The sequence below is a fragment of the Lontra canadensis genome, unplaced genomic scaffold (genome assembly GCF_010015895.1).
Source record: "Lontra canadensis isolate GAN:19392208 unplaced genomic scaffold, GSC_riverotter_1.0 scaffold146, whole genome shotgun sequence".
NCBI classification, from domain to species: Eukaryota; Metazoa; Chordata; class Mammalia; order Carnivora; family Mustelidae; genus Lontra; species Lontra canadensis.
The window spans coordinates 3105648-3126780 of record NW_022631140.1 but is presented as its reverse complement, the minus strand read 5'-3'; the positions used below and the strand labels follow the sequence as shown (position 1 = coordinate 3126780).

The 21133-nt window shown below is 46.4% G+C and overlaps 1 protein-coding gene across 4 annotated transcripts in view; it reads left to right on the top strand.

Moving 5' to 3' along the window:
• VWA3A (von Willebrand factor A domain containing 3A) overlaps nucleotides 1-21133 on the top strand; it is a 64602-nt gene that overhangs the window by 25644 nt on the left and 17825 nt on the right. For 3 of the 4 annotated variants that reach the window (XM_032844022.1, XM_032844021.1, XM_032844020.1), the window contains 13 exons: nucleotides 1947-2072; nucleotides 2380-2488; nucleotides 2723-2788; nucleotides 3416-3547; nucleotides 5203-5328; nucleotides 7985-8120; nucleotides 8231-8334; nucleotides 9466-9546; nucleotides 9968-10062; nucleotides 11983-12102; nucleotides 17266-17340; nucleotides 17642-17786; nucleotides 18213-18408. In XM_032844022.1, the coding sequence (XP_032699913.1) occupies nucleotides 1947-2072; nucleotides 2380-2488; nucleotides 2723-2788; nucleotides 3416-3547; nucleotides 5203-5328; nucleotides 7985-8120; nucleotides 8231-8334; nucleotides 9466-9546; nucleotides 9968-10062; nucleotides 11983-12102; nucleotides 17266-17340; nucleotides 17642-17786; nucleotides 18213-18408 (1511 nt within the window). The remainder of the gene's footprint in view (nucleotides 1-1946; nucleotides 2073-2379; nucleotides 2489-2722; nucleotides 2789-3415; nucleotides 3548-5202; nucleotides 5329-7984; nucleotides 8121-8230; nucleotides 8335-9465; nucleotides 9547-9967; nucleotides 10063-11982; nucleotides 12103-17265; nucleotides 17341-17641; nucleotides 17787-18212; nucleotides 18409-21133) is intronic. The other variant, XM_032844023.1, reaches the window with a different exon arrangement.

Sequence of the window (21133 nt, the reverse complement as noted above, 5' to 3'; positions counted from 1 at the left end):
TTCTGGCTAGAGAAGGGCCCAGCTCCAACAGCGCTGGCTCTGCGTCCTGCTCTGACAGTTACTGGGTGGCCTTGACCCATCCTTGAACTCTCCTTACCCGAGTGAGGCCAGAGATACCTAACCCATCACTCAGCTCCTATGGACAGGAGGTGAGGTATAAGGATCTGGCAGGTGGCAGGTCCTCGGTGAGGAAAGCGGTTTTTTTGCTGTGGTTTCTGCTCCTATTAGACCCCAATCTCCAGGATGTCTGACCTAGGAGTCACCATGAGGTCACAGGCAAGAGCTTCTCACTTCAGTCATTCCTAGAGGCCATTTGTCATTTGGGTCATATCTCTGCCACATGTACTATTTTTTTTTTTAAGATTTGTTTATTTATTTTAGAGACAGAGAGTGAGCATGAGTGGTGGGGGGGAGGCAGAGGGAGGGAGAGAGTCCTCAAGCAGACAGACTCCCTGCTGAGCATGGAGCCTGAACTGGGGCTCCCATGACCTGAGCTGAAATCAAGAGTCAGCCGCTCAACCGACTGAGCCACCCAGGCACCTCAACCTATACTGTTTTAAAACATCAACTCTAGGGATGCTTGAGTGGCTCAGTGGGTTGAGTTGCTGCCTTCAGCTCAGGTCATGATCCTAGGGTCCTGGGACTGAGTCCTGCATCATTCTCCTTGCTCAGTGGGGAGCCTGCTTCTCTCTGCCTCTGCCTCCTTGTGCACACTCTCTCTGACAAATAAATAAAATCTTAAAAAAAAAAATCAACTCTACATGTATAATTGAAGGATACGCTCAGAACCATAACAAGAAGCCCGTATCACTTGCTGTAGTTAGATTGCAGCCATCACAATAAATACAATGAAAGCAAATAAAACAATGATATCAAATTCCAACTTGAAACCTATCAGCCTGGAGACGATGGTCGGCCTGGGATCTGCTCTCCCTTTGTGTGGAAGGGAGCCTGAAAGGTTGTAGTAATGAAAGACAGACTTACTGGCAACAAAATTTTTTTGAATTTTATTTTTATTTTATCTTTACTTTTATTTTTTTCTGTCAGAAGGAAAGAAAAATGGAAAGAGCAGAGCTCTTTCACTGGTAGTGTGGGAGGTATTTCATCAAGGAAGCGCTGCGTGAAGTCGCTTTCCCTCTTAGCTCTAGGGTGTATCCTGGCCCACGCAAGAGGCAGACACACAACCAAGGTGCCTCCTCCAGGAGCCCTCTCGGGGTCAGGGGGTTAACTCGGCATTTGGGGGAGTGTTTGGTGGCTTGGGGTGCAGAGAAGGAGCTTAGCCCAGAACCTCTGATAGTAGGGTCGCTAGAGTCCAGCCTGGTTTGAAATCCTGGAGTTGGCCATTTGCTTACAGTATCACCTTGGGCAAGTCCAAACTCCGTTTGCTCATCTAAAAAATTGGAAGAAAGGGATTGCCATCAAGAATTACTGTTAGTAGGGGCGCCTGGGTGGCTCAGTGGGTTAAGCCTCTGACTTCAGTCCAGGTCATGATCCCAGGGTCCTGGGATCGAGTCCCACATCAGGCTCTCTGCTCGGCAGGGAGCCTGCTTCCTCCACTTTCTCTGCCTGCCTCTCTGCCTACTTCTGCCTACTTGTAATTTCTATCCGTCAAATAAATAAATAAATAATCTTAAAAAAAAAAAAAAAGAATTACTGTTAGTCTGGGGCACCTGGGTGGCTCAGTGGGTTAAGCATCTGCCTTTGGCTCAGGTCATGATCTCAGGGTCCTGGGATCGAGCCCTGCATCGGGCTCCCCGCTCAGTGGGGAGTCTGCTTCTCCCTCTCCCTCTCCCTCTGCCCCTGCTCATGCTCTCTCTCTCTCTCTTTCTCAAATAAGTAAATTAAACCTTAAAAAAAAAGAATTATTGTTAGTCTGAAATGAGCTCATGTTTGCCCTGGGCCTGGCACCTCGGAAGAGCACTGTGGTTGGGTATTTTTCTCCTCAGCCTCCAGGAACTGAAACTCTGGGTGAAGAAGCTACAGCCTGAGGGAGGCAGCAATTTGCTACAAGCCCTGAGGAAGATCTTCACCCTGAAGGAGCTGAATTCTCTGGTGACCATCATGAGAAGCTGGTAGGTCTCATTACCTATGTGGGTAACAGACCACATGATGGGGGCTGGAGAACCAAAGACCATCACGCAGGGCTCTACACACAGGCTTGAGAGAAAGAGTTTGTTCACAGATCGTCCATCCACAGGTGTTGGGCAGGGCACCCAGGTCAGACCAGGCCTGCAGTCCACTCCACCTTGCATCTTCCACAAGTGACCTGGGACACACAGGCGGTCAGTTAGATTTGGTAGATATTCCCATTTTCTCTGGAATGTCCTCAAAGTGATCTGACCTGGGGTACCCCCTTTTCCTCTTCTGTCTTCTCCCCAGCCCAGATCAGTCTTCTGAAATTCTGTCTAACTACATCCAACAGTCTACCATGGGAAGGGGCCTCATCACCCACATCATCACCTACAAATGTAATAATCAAGTCCCCCTTGTAAGTACTGGGGATTCCCCAACATTTCCCTTGGATTGGCCATAGGGATCTAGTTGGGCCATCTTGGAGGCTCCATGCATGGATTGCCCACCACCACCAAGCTGTGGACCAGAATATGACTCCCCTTGTACCTGCTTCTTCCTTTGGGCAGTTGGGAGGTTCAGTCAAGGAGAAGCTTATGGGAGTATTGGCATTGCCCCAGTGAGGATGCTGACCCTGTCACCATCCCCACAGGCTGTCCTAAAGAACCTTGCAGAAGCTCTTGGGGGCTACTACCACTGCTACAGCCCAGAAACAGAGGTAAGCCCTTCTGCCAACACGCGGCCCCTCTCCTCCCTTCCTGCCTGCCTCCAAGGCTGTGCCTGGAGGACCTGGGCCAGGACAGACCACGCTATGTACTTGCTTCCCCTCCTTGCTGCCATATTCAGTGAGTTTGCACAAGTATAATCAGGTGAAGATGAATATGGGAAGAACAGGGACAGTATGAAGTCACAGGAGATCCTTTGCTGAGCGTGTGTGATGAGTGGATTGCACACCAGTGAGCCTAGAGTCCTTTTAAAACCTCAGTGGTAGAATCCTGAATCTCTATCCAGCTGTCATCATCATGGGCTCTGCCCCCCACCTCTGCTCCCACCAAAGCTGAGTCTGAAACAGTTGCCTCTGGTCTTCCTCCAAGACACATCCCTGCTACTGCAGAGGACCCACCGCAGTCAATTCTGAATGAACCATCGATTCTGTACCCATCTACCCATTAGTGTCCTTGTCCCAGGTAACCATAGCATCACACACCCTGTGTCCATGATGGAGGTAACGGATCAGCAAATGTGTGTGTGGAGCCATTGGCAGACTGAGATTCCAAAGCTCGCAGGATGTGTCTTGCCTGTAACCATGAATAGCCTTAAGCCAATGAATGTCTGCATTTCACAGGGATCAAGTGTCACAAAGTCTAGCATTTCACACCAGGAGCCAAGGTCAGACAACTTTTTCCTCGGTTACTTCCCTTCTGGTTACGCCATTTCCCAGACTCTGTTGAGGCCACAGATCGCAGGGGCTAGGAAGGTACGGTAAATGAATGAAACTGGCTGATTTAAGAAATCTTTTATTTTAGGGGTGCCTGGGTGGCTCAGTCTGTTAAGAGTCTGATTCTTGGTGTTGGCTCAGGTCATGACCTCAGGGTCATGGGATGAGCCTGGTATTGGGCTCCCTGCTGGTAAGCAGTCTGCTTCCCCTCTCCCTTTCCCTCTGCCCCTCCCCCTGCTCACACATGCTCTCACTCTCCCTCTCTAAAATAAATAAACCATCAAAAAGGAGAAATCTTTTATCTAAAAGCCTGTGGCCCTCTTGGCTTCTGTATTTCTTTTTCTTGATAAAGTTGTGAGTACAACAAAGTTCATTGTCTAATTTTAATATAAACAAAAACCCAGAAACCAGTAGAAGGATAGTGAAAAACTAAGCTGATTTGGCGGGGTGGGGGTGGGGCTGTGGACGATGAAGTAGCTCTCACCCCATCTATAGAGACGCCTCTGCTCAGCCCCGTCCCATCCCCTTCGTTGCTCTGGAGGAGTGTGACTCCCATTCTACTAGGTCTTCCACTAGTCCAAGAGCCAGAGATCTGGATCTGTGTGTCTGTGTGACTTCTTTACGTTTTTTTTAAATGGAGGTGAAATTCACATAACATAAAGTTACTCACTTTAAAGTGAACAATTAGCAGCACTTAGTCCATTCACAATGTTGTGCAACCACCACTTTTATCCGGTTCCAAAACGTGTTCATCCCCCCAAAAGAAAATTCTGTACTCATTAACCCATTACTCCTCCTGTCCCCTCCCCCACACCCTCTGGAATCCACCAGCCTGCTTCCTGTCTCGGTGGATTTGCCTATTCTGGATATTTTGTATAAATGGAATCATACACCTTTTGTATCTGTCGTCTTTACATTAGTATCATGTTTTCAGGTTCATCTATGTTGTGGCCGGTCTCAGAACTTCATTCTTTTTATGGCTGATTTATTTTCTAGATCTACAACCATCTGTGTGTCCATTCTTCCGCTGATGGACACTCGGGTTATCTCCACTCTTTGGTGGTTGTGAACTGCTATGAACATTAGTATACAAGTATCTGAGTTCCCGTTTTTAGTTATTTTGGGGTTATCTACCTACAAGGGGAACTGCTGGGTTATGTGGTAATTCTGTGTCTAATTCTTTGAGGAACCGCCAGTCTGTTTCCCACTAGCCATGGACAAGTGTTCTGGTTCTCCCCATCCTCACGGCTTGTAACTGTCCTTTTATTTATTTATTTTTTTTAAGATTTTATTCATTTATTTGACAGAGCGAGATCACAAGTAGGCGGAGAGGCAGGCAGAGAGAGAGGGGGAAGCAGGCTCCCTGCCAAGCAGAGAGCCGGATGCGGGACTCGATCCCAGGACCCTGAGATCATGACCTGAGCCGAAGGCAGAGGCTTAGCCCACTGAGCCACCCAGGTGCCCCTCTGTATCTTTAAGGTTAGAAAACCCTTCAGTTATTTAATAACACTGCAGGGCAATACTATAGAAATAGAACACACCAAGTTTGCAGCTCTATCCAGCACAGAGACCCTAGTTTATAAAGTTGGGTGTAACCAATCCACCACTCAGCTTTAGGAAGTGACATGGCTGCTTGCCCTTTCCTGCTAGAAGCCAAGTGACCTCTAATGGCTGATTGCTCCTCCTGCCCTCAGGTCTACACTAGCTGGGACACGGACCGACTGCTGGCAGAAATCCAGAAAGCCCAGAGCCTCCTGGGACACATACAAGCCTTGCACCATAGGACCCCCTGTGAGGAACTAACCAGCATGATGAAGGAGGTAGGTGGTGTAGGTGAAGATTCTGGAGCTGGCCTCACCGGATCCTCCTTTCTCACCCGTCTCTTCTGAGAGCGTGGCTGCTGAGGCCCCCATGCGCTGACAGAGAAGGCAAGGCCGTGCCCTCTGCTGTACCCCACAGTTCTGAGCTTGTTGGGCCTTCCACTGTGCCAAAGGATCCTGATGGATTTTCTGACTGAAAAATGTACTTCAGAGAAAAGCCAGCAGGCTCGTCCCACCCTGCCCACCTCCCACTGTCCCCTCCCTACCCCTCAATTTCGAGAAGGATGAACACCTCAGCCGCCCAGAGTGGGCCATCTTGAAGATGGTCTTTGCCACCCAGTGCTTCATTTGTTTATATTTTTAAAAGATGATGAATTGCTCACTCATTTACTGAGTGCTCATTCTAAGAGGCACAATGCCTAATCCTTTAAATGCCTTATTTTAGCATAACAGCAACAGTCTGCTGTAGATATATTGTTACCCCTATTTTCCTGATGAGGAATCTGAAGTCAGAGGACTAAATAGTTTGCCTCAGATCCCAGAGACAGAGACAGATGAAGTTTGAATTGAACATGGGGTCGATCTGATATCAAAACCTCAGCCAGGAGTTTCCCACAATGCAATGCTTCTATCAGTCGTGGTTTGCATGACAGTTACAAAGTGGTACATGGATTAATTTTTTTTTAATGTGTAGTTAAAACTAGCTCAGATGGTAGTAATACATCTTTCTAAAATTATTTGAGTACAAAAAAGGAAGTCAGTTTTTAAAATTAAATTAACAGTTAAGCTTTACTGTTGCACATTTGGTCTATTTTTTTTTAATTTATTTATTGGACAGACAGAGATCACAAGTAGGCAGAGGCAGGCAGAGAGAGAGGAGGAAAGAGGCTCCCCACTTAGTAGAGTGCCTGATGCAGGCCGATCCCAGGACCCTGAGATCATGACCTGAGCTGAAGGCAGAGGCTTCACACAGGCGCCCCTATTTTTTAAAAGATTTTATTTATTTTATTATTTTATTTATTTTTATTTATTTTATTTATATTATTATTATTTATTTATTTATTTATTTTGAAATATTTATTTATTTGAGAGTGTGTGTGTGAGTGGGGGAGGGGCAGAAGGAAAGGGAAAGAATCTTAAGCAGGCTCCACACCCAGCACAGAACTCAACATGGGGCTTAATCTCATGACCCTGAAATTATGACCTGAGCCAAAATCAAGAATTGGTTGCTCTACTGACTGAGCCACCTAAGCACCCCTAAAGATTTTGTTTTTTTTTTTTAAGTATTCTCTACACCCAACGTGGGCCTTGAACTCACGACTCCAAGATCAAGAGTCACATGCTGTACCAACTAAGCCAGTCAGACGCCCCCATATTTGATTTATTTATTTTATTTTTTAAAATTTTATTTATTTATTTATTTATTATGTTTTAAAAACATTTTAATTTTTTTATAAACATATAACGTATTATTAGCCCCAGGGGTACAGGTCTGTGAATCACCAGGTTTACACACTTCACAGCACTCACTGTAGCACGTACCCTCTTGATTTATTTTTTAAAAAATTCTAGGTGTACCTGGCTGGCTCAGTCAGTGGAGCATGCAACTCTAGATCTTGGATTTTTGAGTTCAAGCTCCATGTTAGGTGTAGAGAATACTTAAAAGTAAAATCTTTGGGGCGCCTGGGTGGCTCAGCAGATTAAGCCTCTGCCTTCAGCTCAGGTCATGATCTCAGGGTCCTGGGATCGAGCCCCCGCATCAGGCTCTCTGCTCAGCAGGGAGCCTGCTTCCTCCTCTCTTTGCCTGCCTCTCTGCCTACTTGTGATCTCTCTCTCTCTCTGTGTCAAATAAATAAATAAAATCTTAAAAAAAAAAAAAGTAAAATCTTTACAGACAGTTGGGCGGCTCAGTCAGTTGAGCATCTGGTTCTGGATTTTGTTTCATATCATGATCTTAGGGTCATGGGATCGGGCCCTGCATTGAGTTTCCTACTCAGCACAGAGTCTGCTTCTCCCCCTCCCTCTGCTTCTCCCCTCATTCTTTCTCTCTCCCTCTCAAATAAATAAATAAAATCTTTAAAAACAAAAATAAAATATTTTTAAAAATTCTAAGTAATAGTACAGTGGTACTCATATTTAGAAAAATTCATGAAGGAGGTACTCAAATATCTAAAATTTGGGAATTGCTGTTCTATGTCTTATTTAAACGTGAGTTACGATTTAACATCTCAGAACCTCAGGCCTTCAGTTTGTAAATGTGGGTGAGGGAAGGCTGGGCTAGACCAGGGCTCCTGAAATGATCTGGTGTAGGAGTTACTTTTTACTTTGAAGCCTTGTGTTAGGAGTTCATGGAGAGGCCACCACCATCTCGGAGCCCAAAGTGCTGATCTTGATGGTAAGGGTGGGGAAGGGGCAGGAGGATGGACAAATCAAAGAGGAAGCAAGTTGCTGGGGACATCTCCTTCTTACCCTGGAAATTTCAACAACCTCCAGGAACGGGGATAGGGATGGTGGGAGGGGACAGCAGAATTGCCTTTAATTTACCAGGTCATGTTTTTGGATGTTCCATTTAGGGGAACTGGGTGGGCTGGGGAGACTAAGGACTTCTCAACTCTAAAATATTATTTTGTAATAAGGGCTTTTAAATTTAATTTAGATTTCCACAGAGATTGCAAAAGGGCCACTCACAGGTCTCTTGCCTAAACCCCCAAAGCATGAGGGTCCCCTCACAATTGAGTTCCCAAACTTGGACAAGACTTCTGCAGAATGGCTAAAGATCAATGGCCTAAAAGGTAAGTCCCCAAAGAGGGCAGAACCCAGGACTCAGGTGACTGATGAAAAGGTATAACCCCTCTGGGGCTTTAAGAGCTATATCTCAAACTCCCACTGTTTATTTTTACAGCCAAAAAGCTAAGCCTTTATCAGGTTCTGGCACCCAATGCATTCTCTCCTGTGGAGGAATTTGTGCCCATTCTCCAGAAAACTGTCTCTTCAACTATCCATGAGGTAACTCAAATTCAGAGTTCTTTCTGGCCTTCTGCAGGGGGCTCCTCTGTGAACTTTCCTTCTTAAATATTCAGGAAAGGAGAGTCATAAGTCAGAGCACGAGGAGCCTGGGTCTGAGGGCTTGGAGTGGGATGCAGGCTTTCCAGAATTTTCTAGAACTTTCTAGAACTCTCATCGCATCTACTCTAACGGCTGTTTTGCAAAGATTGAAACCGAACTCTGGAAGATGGGGCAAGAGGGAGCAATCAGGGATAAGGGAGCAAGTCACCTCCTCCTTGAAGGTTTTCCTCCATGCACTCTGAACAGACTCACTTCCCTTGTGTCCTCACTGCACCTGGTACAGACTTCTGTCCTAGCTCCTATAATGTGTTAACGTGTGTACTTATTGCATGTCTAAACCCCCACTAGAGTAGGAGCCTTTAAAAGAACAAACTGTGTTCTCCAACCTTGTATCCCTAGTACCTAGTATAAGCAAGCAGCCAATGAATGTTTCCCAGACAGCTGACTGGGTGGAAGGAAGGATGGAAACATAAACATAAACATATGGAACTATCGAGAGGGAAAAAAATGGAAGGATCAATGACAGAATAGAATAGAAAAGGATGGAAGGATGGAGAAATGGAAGGTGGGCATAATAGGTGAAGAGAGAGCTCAATGGAAAGATGGAAGATCCAAAGAGAACAGGGATGGATAATAGTAGCAGCAGACTGATGAGTGACTCAGTGGGTGGATATGACAACTTAGTAGAAGATGAAAAATTAGATTTTCCAAGTGTCCATGAAGGTTTATCCGGGTTCTCAAACCTAAGAATCCATGGCCAGTATGTTTGAAGTTCTCCCGACTCTGCTACTCCAAAACCAACTGTATCTTGTATCAAGACTCTGATGTTTGGAAGACCCTCCCCAGAAGGCAGCCTGGCTTGCTGTCAGGAATGGTGCATTCTGGGACCACAGTCCTCAAGGCCGCCTGCTGCCGTGACCAGGGAGGCATAACCTGATCCCCGATGTGCTCGAAGCCCATTTCCCTCTCACACATCTGATTTGGAGAGCCCAGTGCCCAAATTAAATATATAATCCTTTCCTGTATGTGCTCTGTTTACCTGTTGCCCATCCTGGCCACACCTGAGTACAGAAGGCAATGGTACAATTTGAATGGCATGACGGGACAGTGAAGAATGTTCACGTGGACCCACCCTTCCTCTATGAGTACCAGGTTAGTAATGGGTCCACTTGGTCAGTGTATGGGGTTTGGGAAGAGGGGACAGGTGGAAGGTGCCATATGTGGAGACAGCAAGCCATTGACCAAACTCCCTCTTATAAACAGACTGTGCTCTGCCTCCAGGTGCCTCTGGAACTTTCTCCACCTGCTCCCCAGGCAGGGACCTGTCAAACAAACAGAAGTCTCTAATCTTTTGTGGGCAAGATCTACTTCCTCTCCCATTCCAGGCAATGAAATATGTGGACTATTGTCTTCCTGGTCTTATGACAAATTCACCCAGGATTCAGTGGAATGTTTATTCTGCCTGGATACCCATGGCCCCATCCTCAGAAGCCAACCTTCCCCCACAGACCCCTTAACCGGCCATCCTCTTTGGCCCATTGCTCACTCTGTGTGGCCCATGTTTCTGTTGCAGAAACAGCTCAGCAGAGCTCTTCGGACATATGAGAGACGGATCGAGTGGCTTTCCCTGGCCAGCCGAAGAATCTGGGGCACCGTCTGCGAAAAAAGGTACCTTCTCTCAAGTAGTGTTCTTGTGTTCTTGTCCTTTGTGAGTCCCATGTGTGACATAAGCACTTATCCAACTCATGAATTCCCTCTTAGTAACATCAGAAACCATCCCTTAGATTAAGGATCAGTGATCACTCAGCAGAACCCTTGAGGAAAAAGTCACCACTACCATCATCAATATCAATACTGTCATCATTGTGTTACTCAGGATTCTTTCAGTTAAAAAGCAACCGAGGGCGCCTGGGTGGCTCAGTGGGTTAAAGCCTCTGCCTTCAGCTCAGGTCATGATCTCAAAGTCCTGGGATTGAGACCCACATCAGGCTCTCTGCTCCGTGGGGAGCCTGCTTCCTCCTCTCTCTCCCTGCCTGCCTCTCTGCCTACTTGTGATCTCTGTCTGTCAAATAAATAAATAAAAATCTTAAAAAAAAAAAAAAAGCAACCGAAACTAAATGCCAATTGGCTTAAACAAAACAGGGAGGTCTGGTTGAAGGTAACTGAAAATTCTCAAATAGATTTTTTTTTTTAAGATTTTATTTATTTATTTGACAGAGAGAGATCACAAGCAGGCAGAGAGACAGGCAGAGAGAGAGGGGAGGAAGCAAGCTCCCTGCTGAGCAGAGAGCCCAATTCGGGGCTCGATCCCAGGACCCTGAGATCATGACCTGAGCTGAAGGCAGCGGCTTAACCCACTGAGCCACCCAGGTGCTCCCTCAAATAGATTTGATTGCTGTCTTCAGGCACGGCTCCATCCAGGGGTTCGTGCGTATCAACAATGTATCTCCATCTCTCAGCTCCGCCTCCTTCACTGTTGGCTCTGTTGTCAGGCAGGCTTTCCCTTCCTCATAGCAGGATAGCCACCTGAGCTCTGTACTTACCTTCTACCAGGTTAGCTCTCCCAGGGCTTGGGGCAGGACCCGTCTAGGAGCTATTCTCTGCTGGTCGGAAGGTAGGATGTTCTAATTGCCTAATGTCAAATGTCCACCCTTCAAGCTTGGTGTGGGTCTGTTGCACCCAAATCAAAAGGACTGACAGAGGCAGAGGAGTTTTTCAAAGGGAAATCAGGCTGCCTTTGTGAGGGGACGTGCTGGATCCTGAGCAGGGAGAAAGACCTGGAACCGTTCATAGCATCCTGACCATTCCATACCTTATTGGATGCATTACCACAAACAAAGCACCATACTATTCTACCATTTAATTCTCAACAGTTCATAGTTGAATAGGCCAAGGACCAGAGAGGTTTTGTGACTTGCCTAAGTCACACAGGAAGTAGGACCTGAACCAAGATCTTCTGACTCTACATCCAGTGGATTTTCTTCTGCCATTGACAATTGCTGTCTTGTGCTCACTTTGGCAGCACATACGCTTAAAAAAAAAAAAAAAATTAAATAAATGGAACCATACTTGCTGTCTCAAAATGAGAGTGCAGGGTGGAGCTGGGAATTGATTTGAAGTAGGAAAGAAGGCCAGATGGGACTAGGGATTTTAAAAGAGAGAGAAGAAACAAAAAGATACATTTCTTTCCCCAGAGGCCCAGATACACCAAATTCCCCATCTCATTTCCTTACCTTGTTTCTGTTTCCCCTCCTGAGCCCCCAGCCTATGATATAGTGAATGCTGGTGCTTTAAAACAGGGGATGTGTGTGAAAATCATTCTAGGCAGCCCCCTGGCCCTTAAACCATCTCCGCCATGCGACTTTACTCCACACTGGAAGCCCCGGGGGAGAGAAGCTTCCACGACCCCCTTCATCTACCGTTGTAAACCCACTCCCCTTGACCTCACACCACAGAGAAGATTTTGGCCAGCTGTTGAGTCTGGCATGTGAAAACTCCCCTGGAAAGAACTTTAAATAGTAAAATGGAACAAAACAAACATTATCTGAGAGATTCGGTTCTCCTCATAAAGCTTGTGTTTCTTTTCAGGGTGGTTATACTGCTGGATATCTCTGTGACCAATTCCATGTACATTATTCATATCCAGCACTCCCTGCGGCTTCTGCTGGAGGAGCAGTTGTCCAACAAGGACGGCTTCAACATCATCGCGTAAGCTCCTCGCTCCTGGGGGGAGGGGGTGCAGGGGGCAGGGGTCGCGTGTGCTCCCTACCATCGTGCCATTGCAGGGCGGAGGTTCCTGGTGGGTAGCTAGATGACATCTCACCAGCACCCAGCATCCCAGGATGGCCATCAGCTTATCTGACTCGAGTCATCTCGTTTGGGGGTATTGAATAATTAAATGGCTGCAGGACAGTCCCACTGGGGCGAAGGTGATAAGTGGCCCCCAAACACGCTGCTCGATCAGCCAAGATAAAGTAACTCAGCCTATTGCCCCATTTGGATTCTGAGCTGATAAACACAAAAGAGCGAAAGAAGGGCCCCTGGGTATGCCCCAGTGTTAGGTCCCAGGTCAGGATTGACTAGCAAGCTACAGTATGTCGAGCATTTAAGATTCCAATTCCAGGGGTGCCTGGGTGGCTCAGTGGGTTAAAGCCTCTGCCTTCTGCTCAGGTCATGATCCCACGGTCCTGGGATTGAGCCCCACATAGGGCTCTCTGCTCAGCGGGGAGCCTGCTTTGCACCCCACCCCCCGCCTCTCTGCCTGCCTCTCTGCCTGCTTGTGATCTCTGTCTGTCAAATAAATAAATAAAATCTTAAAAAAAAAAAGATTCCAATTCCAAATGCAATTATATGGATTTATATATAACTAGATATATTTATGTTTTACTATAAAATACATATAAGTTATATGTATTTAAAGTATATATTTTACATATAAATAATTTGGTACATATGTTTAAAATAAAAACGTTGCATATAGAATACATATTTTAAAAATCATATCTAACAGGGGCACCTGGGTGGCTCAGTCAGGGGAGCACGCAACTCTGGATCTCAGGGTTGTGAGTTCAAGCCCCACACTGGATGTAGATATTACTTAAAAATAAAATCTTAATTAAATAATGTATATATGTGTGTGTGTATGTATATATACCCACACATATCTATAATAAGAGTGTATCATAATGTAATCCATATCTTCATGATTTCTGTGAGGCATTGGTGATCACAACCCTCTTACATTATCACCTCAGATCTTGGTGATATTTAGCCAGTAACAATCTGTCAATAATGGAATTATGATTGCTGAATTTTGTTTGCTAGAATTTTATAGAAAATGTATTACTGATTCTTGTGCAACACACCTATGGTTTTCTTAGTTCTTTTTTACCAGATTTTAAATAAATTTTGTGGAAAAATAAAAAAATTATGTAACTATATATTTAAATTATATATAATTATATATCATATATTTAAATCTTGTACTATATATAGTTATATATAACTTATATATAGTTGCCTATAATTTAAATATATATAGTTTTATATATTCTAATGGCAAGCCTTTTCCAAAATTAGGGACGAAAGAAAAGGAACCCACTTATAAGATTTATTTATTTGGGGCATCTATAAAAAAGATTTATTTATTTATTTGTAGCTCAGTCGGTTGAGTGTCTGCCTTCAGCTCAGGTCATGATCCCAGGGTCCTGGGATCAAGCTCCATGTTGGGCTCCCTGCTCAGTGGGGGGCTTGCTTCTTCCTCTCCCTCTCCCTCTGTCTCTCTTCCCAGATTGTGCTGTGCTGTGCTCTCGCTCGCTCTCTCAAATAAATAAATAAAAACTTTTAAAAAAAATTATTTATTTATTTTAGAGAGAGTATGAGTGTGGGGAGGGATGAAAGGAGAGGGAGAAAGAATCTCAAGCAGACTCCCCACTGAGCACAGAGCCCGACATGGGGTTCGACCTCATGACCCCAAGATCATGACCTGAGCTGAAGCCGAGAGTCATACACTCCACCAACTGGGCCACCCGCGCACCCCAGACTATACATTTTTAGACTGCTTCATATCAATAGGGAGTATTTTAAAACTATTAGGTTAGCAGTTAATATTAAATATTATTCTGTACCAGAGTCTCATCTTTTTCTGACACATTCTACAGGAAAAACAATGCTTAGAGAAATACTTTTGGCAATGTTTTCATTCATTTACCCATCCATTAATTCATTCAATGAACTTTTATCGAAACCTGCCATATACCAGTCACTGCACTGGGGATACAGAAGTGAGTACACACAGTACCTGTCCTCAAGGAGCTTAGGGCCTACTCGAGGGAAACAAGCCTCTTAAGAAATAAGGGTTATTAACTGCTTTCTGCAGAAATAGGCAGAAGGTAAGATCAGACTATCCTGCCTGAGCACAGGGAAGTCAGAAAGTCTTCACAGGGACACCCAGGTGGCTCAGCTGGTTAAGCATCTGACTCTTAGTTTTGGCTCAGGTCATGATCTCAGGGCCGTGAGATAGAGCCCTGCCTTGGGCTCCACGCTGGGTGTGGAGCTTGTTTAAGATTCTCTCTCTCCCTCTGTTGTTTCCCTCTGTCCCTCCCCCACTGACCCATGCTTGCTCACTCTCTCTTTCTCAAATAAGTAAATAAAATCTTAAAGAAAAGAAAAACTCTTCACAGAGGAGGTGATCCTTTCACTGAGTCTTGCCAAATGAGTAGGTGTTTACCTAGCACATGGGAGTGATGGAGGCAGTGGAGAGGAAAGGCATTTTATTTATTTTTTTTAACTTTTTTTAAAGATTTTATTTATTAGACACAGAGAGAGAGATCACAAGTAGACAAAGAGGCAGGCGGTGGGGGGGGGGGTGCAGGCCCCCCGCCAAGCAGAAAGCCCGATGCAGAGCTCGATCCCAGGACCCCGAGATCATGACCTGAGCCAAAGGCGGAGGCCTAACCCACTGAGCCACCGAGGCACCCAGGAAAGGCATTTTAGGTAAAGGAAGCAACAGGGGGCACAGAGGTGTTGGAGCTATGGGACAGAGACTCTGGAACTTTGGGGGACCATCAGGGAGTTCAATAAGTGAGAAAGAGAGATGGTACATGTCAAAATAAAACAGATGATGGAGGGTTTATATGTATAGGATGTGAGCTTTTATGCTATAGGACATATAGGCATCAGAGGATTTGAAGCAAGGCAATAACATGATCAGATCTTGAATGCACAGTCACGACATGAAGGATATATTGAAGGGGGTGACCCTGGAGGGATGGAGGCCATTGGGACCGCTCAGTGGTCTGCACTAGCAGGGAATGGGCTTGAGCAGCCATGGGGATGGAAGAAGGGATGCACGTGAGAGGTGTAGGAGAGCTAGAATCCACAACACGAGTTACCATTTGGCTGTAGGATGTGAGAACAGTGAAGAGAAGACGTCCCAGAGGGAACGGATCTTGGAAGAAGTTGATTTTAATCCTGTAGAACTGGAGATTTTCAAGAGTTTCTAGAGCCGTAGGGAGCCCAGTGAGGAATTCCTGTCAGGACATACACGTTTCGGAGCCACCGACATTCTGGTTATGTGGTTGAGAAGGGCATGACGTGAACCTGTGGAGACGGGAAGGGAAGAGAAGACATCCGAAGGCAGAACTGGCAAGGCTCTGATGTCTGGAGGGTGGGCAGAGGAAGAGAAACACCAAAGGAACAGGAGAGCGGAGCAGCCGGAGGGGGGAGGAAAACGAGGAGAGGATGGTTCAAGAAGCCACAGCTCAGAGAGGAACAGAGTCTGATCCTGCAGAAGCAAAGCAGAAGGGGACAAACAAAGGAATCCACTGAATTTAGCAGTAGAGTTCACTGATAACAAAACAATGAAATATAATTTTTTTTTTTTTTTTTTTTTTTTGCAATCCAGTTTGGCAACCGAATATTTAAAATTTTCAAAATAACACCACTGCCCAGTGCTGGTGATAATGTGATGCTCTACCAACGGCCCAGGTGCCCCTACACTTTCTATTTTTTTTTTTTAATCCAAAAGAATATAAAGTTAACAGAACTTTTTCTGGGGAATAAAATTGGAGGAATTTTTACCCTCCAGATGTTGTTAGAATTTTTATCAAACTGCAGTCGAAGATTTATTATCCAACTACGATAGATATTTTTATGAGAGGGGGAAGGAGGTCATTGTTAATATTTGCCAGAGAACCTACCAGATGCTTGACTGCCGTGGGTTTCGGAGGAAGGAGAAGCTGAGGAGGTGGTGGGACATTGTTTTTCCAGGGAGCTGGTCTGGACACGGGAAAGAGAAGTGGCTAATGGAGTGGACCCTGGAAGAAAGAGGAAGTTATTTTTAAGAATGGACAGACTTAAACACGTGCAGAGACAGTGGGGCAGAGGGGAGTAGAGAGAAGTAGGGGGTGTGTCGGGGGAAGGAGGTATCTGTGGGCAGAGTCTCAGAAGGCCAGGTGGATGAATTCATCTTGAGCCAGAGAGGGGACACCCTTTCTTTGATAAAGAGGATCAGTCCTCTTTTCAAGGATTTAAATTCTACCTCATAGGGAAATTAGATGATGTGGGGTTTTTTGTTTTTGTTTTTGTTTTTGTTTTAAGATTTATTTATTTGACAGACAGAGATCACAAGTAGGCAGAGAGGCAGGCAGAGAGAGAGGAGGAAGCAGGCTCGCTGCTGAGCATAGAGCCTGACGACGCGGGGCTCGATCCCAGGACCCTGCGATCATGACCCGAGCCAAAGGCAGGGGCCTTAACCCACTGAGCCACCCAGGAGCCCCTGTTTTTGCTTTTTAATTAATTAAAAACTACAGGGGCACCTGGGTGGCTCAGTCAGTTAAGGATCTAACTTTAGCTCAGGTCGTGATCTCAGGGTCCTGGGATCGAGCCCCCTGTCGGGCTCCCTGCTCAGCAGTGATCTGCTTCTCCCTCTCCCTGTTCTCTTTGCCTTCCCTGGCTCGTATGCGTGCTCACTCTCAAATAAATATGTAAAGTCTTAAAAAACAAACAAAAAACTATAGTACAGACAGAGTAAAAAAACTGAGTTGTGCAGCTGAATCAGGTCTAGGAGGGCCAATGGGCCAATGACTCCCTCCTTTGAGGGATGGGGAAGTCAGAAATCTGGCCAGAGCTGTTCCTGGTCTGAGTCTTGAGACCCCCAGTTCTGCTCGCACTGCAAATGTACTGTGACACATTTGTCACATATGTGACTAGCAAGGAAATCTTGTGGCTGGTCCAGGCCAGTGACATCCTAACATTTTGGGGTGTAATCAGAATTTTGTCTCCCTAAAAGCGTGGGGATCCCAAAGACCTGGGGTGTAGCACAGATATATCTCTTGCTTAAGAACACATTCTCTTTTCTTCCCTCCCAAGATTTGGAAGTACAATTGAAAGCTGGAGGCCTGAGATGGTTGCCGTGAGCCACGAAAACCTACAAAGCGCCTGGCGGTAGGTGACCATCCGAGACTGCTCCTGCTGTGTCTGAGGGCAGCCTCTGTGGTGCCATTTGCTCTGTCCCTCTCTCTGGCAGAATCCCCACCCTCCCCCTCTGGGGCCTCGGGCTGGCCTCCTTCAGTTGGCCCCCATCAGTTGGCCTCCTCAGCTGTCCTCCTTCAGCTGTCCTCCTTCAACTGGCCCCCCTCAGCTGGCCCCCCTCAATTGGCCTCCCTCAGCTGGCCTCCCTCAGCTGGCCCCCCTCAGCTGGCCCCCCTCAGCTGGCCCCCCTCAGTTGGCCCGTCTTGCCCCCTAGGTGGGCACTGAGCCTGCGGTGTCAGGGAAGCCGGAATGTCCTCAGCGCCCTGCGGAAGGCTGTGGAAGTGGACTTCAAGGACAAAGACAAGTATCAGTCCCAGGGCATCTACCTCTTCACGGGGGGCATCCCTGACCAGGACATGGTGAGTAGGCCTTGTCCTGGGCATCCTTTGCGACCCCGAATCTTCCCCTCGGTGGATGCCTAGCAATAGATTTCTCCAGCCTGATTCCCCAAACTAGCCGTCAATGTGCAGAAGAGCTACCTGGGGGTGTTATTAAGATGCAGATCACGTTCTGGAAGGCCTGGCCTGGGACCTGAGAGTCTGCCTTCCTCGCAAGCTCCTGGGAGATGTCCATGCTTCTGGCAGGCTCTCAGGTCCGCTCCCCAGCCATGCCCTATTAAGAGAGAGAAACTGTGGTCCAACCCCAGATACCTTTCCTCGGTGCCACATATTAGACGAGGCAGCCCACGGGACCCGAGGAAAGAGGATTAGGCTCCTCGGACCTGAGAGCAGCCCCTCCAGGAGCCCTCAGCCACGGGGGCCCTCCTGCTCTCTCTCCCCCCACAGCCCCTGCTCAGCGCCTACATGGCTGAGGCCTGTGGGGGCTGCGACCTCCAGCTGAACGTGTGTCTCTTCTACGTGGGCGAGCCTGAGATGGACCTCACGCCCCCAGCCCACTATGCCAGCCGCGCTGACACAGCCGCCGCCTACCGGGAGGTCACCCAGGCTACTGCTGGGCGCTTCCACTGGTTTGGAGACACAGGTGCGTGAGGGTAGGGAGGCCCCCCGACCTCCATCCTTCCAGAAGGTACCAACATAGTTCCCTGGGCTGTGGATGTGTTCCAGACGAGGGGCATGGGAAAAACCCCACTCGGAAATCTCCAGAGTTCCTATTCTGGAGACGGGTGGTGCTGAGGGCCACACAATGATGTGACCATACTTAATGGCACTGAATTGCACACTTCAAACATGGTTCAAATGGGAGCCGCCTGGGTGGCACCATTGGTTAAACATCTCACCCTAGGTTCCTGCTCAAGTCCTGATCTCAGGATTGTGAGATCGAGCCCCACCTTGGGCTCCACACTTAGCACAGGGTCAGCGTGAGATTCTCTCTCCCTCCCCCTCTGCCCCTCCTGCTTGTGCTCTCTCTCTCTTTCTCTCTAAAATAAATAAATAAATCTTCAAAAAAAAGGGGGGGGTGTTCAAACGATACATTTTAGGTTAAGAATATTTTACCACAATTTTTTAAAGTAAAAAAGGGAAAAAAAGTAAACCTACTTTAAATTATTTTATTTATTTATTTAAGATTTTATTTATTTATTTGACAGAGATCACAAGTAGGCAGAGAGACAGGCAGAGAGAGAGGAGGAAGCAGGCTCCCTGATGAGCAGAGAGCCCGATGCGGGGCCCGATCCTAGGACCCTGGGACCCTGGGACCATGACCTGAGCTGGAGGCAGAGGCTTTAACCCACTGAGCCACCCAGGTGCCCCTATTTATTTTTTTTTTAAGTAAGCTCTATGCCCAGTGTGGGGATTGAACTCACAACCCTGAGATCAAGGGTAGTTCGCCCTATGGACCAGGTGCCCTGACTTAAAAATATTTTAGAATGTCACAGCTGGAGGGGCCTTAAGTGTGCCTTAATTTAGCGCTTCCCAAAAGGTGATATGGTAACAGCAGGAGGTTGGCAAGACAGGTGAACGTAGAACACAGAGCAACAGTTTCTTTTATTGCGATAGTTGTAGGGAACCAGAACATGCTACCCCAAAATACGCCACTGTGCCAGAAGGATTAGTTTGAGCTGAAAACTGAGAAAAGAATGAAGCAGTTCTCCTCCCTCCTTCCACCCGCATCTGCCTAAAAGCAGAACATAAATTTCCATCTTAGGTGTCTCCCTCTCTTATGTCAGGAGGAGGAGGAGAAGCACTGGAGACCACAAACCTTACTAAAACGAGGTCCATCATCCCTCAGTTCCCTCCCTATATTTGCCTTCCCATAGTTGGCTGCCCCTAAGAGCCTAACCCCCTTCCCTTTGTCCTGTTACTTCCCTACAAAGGAGCTGTCCTTGGTTTTTTGGGTGTTTTTTTTTTAAGATTATTTATTGATTTATTTGACAGACAGAGATCACAAATAGGCAGAGAGGCAGGCAGAGAGAGGGGGGAAGAAAGCTCCCCGCTGAGTGGAGAACCCGATGAGGGGCTTAAACCCAGGACCCTGGTTTCATGACCTGAGCCAAAGGCAGAGGCTTTAACCCGCTGAACCACCCAGGTGCCCCTGGTTGTTGTTGTTGGTTTGTTTTTTAGGATTTTATTTATTTGAGAATGAGAGAGATCACAATAAGGGAGGAAGGGTAGAGGGAGAAGCAGACTCTCCACTGAGCAGGGAGCCTGATGCAGGACTCGATCCCAGGACCCTGAGCTGAATACAGATACCTAACTGACTGAGCCACCCTGGTGCCCCAAGCTTTCCTTGGTTAAGACACCATATAGGCCCCAACTTGCAATCACACCCTCTGAATTACTGAGTTTCTCCTGCCTGTGTGCATGCTGCCCATGTTAAGATATTCTGTTTTTCCCTTGTTAATCTGTCTTTGTCAGTTTTGTTCACTCAGCAGGAGAAATCAAAGAGAATAGAGAAAAAGTTTGTTGTTTTTTTTTTCTTCCCTAAGTAGTTATTTGCTTATTTTAACATTTCATTAAAAAGTGCTAACTTTGGGGCACCTAGGTGTCTCAGTCAGTTATGCAACTGACTCTTGGTTTCAGCTCAGGTCATGATCTCAGGGTTATGAGACTGAGACATGCACAGAGGTTCTCTCTCTCCCTCTGCCTCTTTTCCACCTCCTCTCACACTTCCTCTCTCTCTTTCTCCTCTCAAATAATAAATATATCTTTAAAAAAAAAAAGGGTTAACTTTATGGGAGGGCCTGCCTGACTCAGTAGAGTGTATGACCCTTGATTTTAGGGTCGTGAGTTCAAGCCCCACATTGGACCTAGAGCCTACTTAAAAATAAATAAAAGTTTAAAAAAAAAAGGCACTAACTCTACTGTCAGAAGTGACATGAACTTTCTTTTTTCTTTTTAAAATATATTTATTATTTTTACAAATATTTATTTATTTATTTATTTATTTATTTATTTATTTTAGGTAGGCTCATGCCCAGAGTAGAGCCCAATGCAAGGCTTGAACTCATGACCCTGAGGTCAAGACTCTCTCTGTGTCAAATAAATAAATAAAATTAAAAAAAAAAAAAAAAAAAGGAATCAGATGCTTAGTCCACTGAGCCACCCAGTCTCCCTTAAGTTTTCTTTTTTAAAATATACTTTTAAATATGTTAGGTAGAGGGGCGCCTGGGTGGCTCAGTGGGTTAAGCCTCTACCTTCAGCTCAGGTCATGATCCCAGGGTCCTGGGATCGAGCCCTGCGTCGGGCTCTCTGCTTGGTGGGAAGCCTGCTTTCCCCTCTCTCTCTGCCTGCCTCTCTGCCTATGTGTG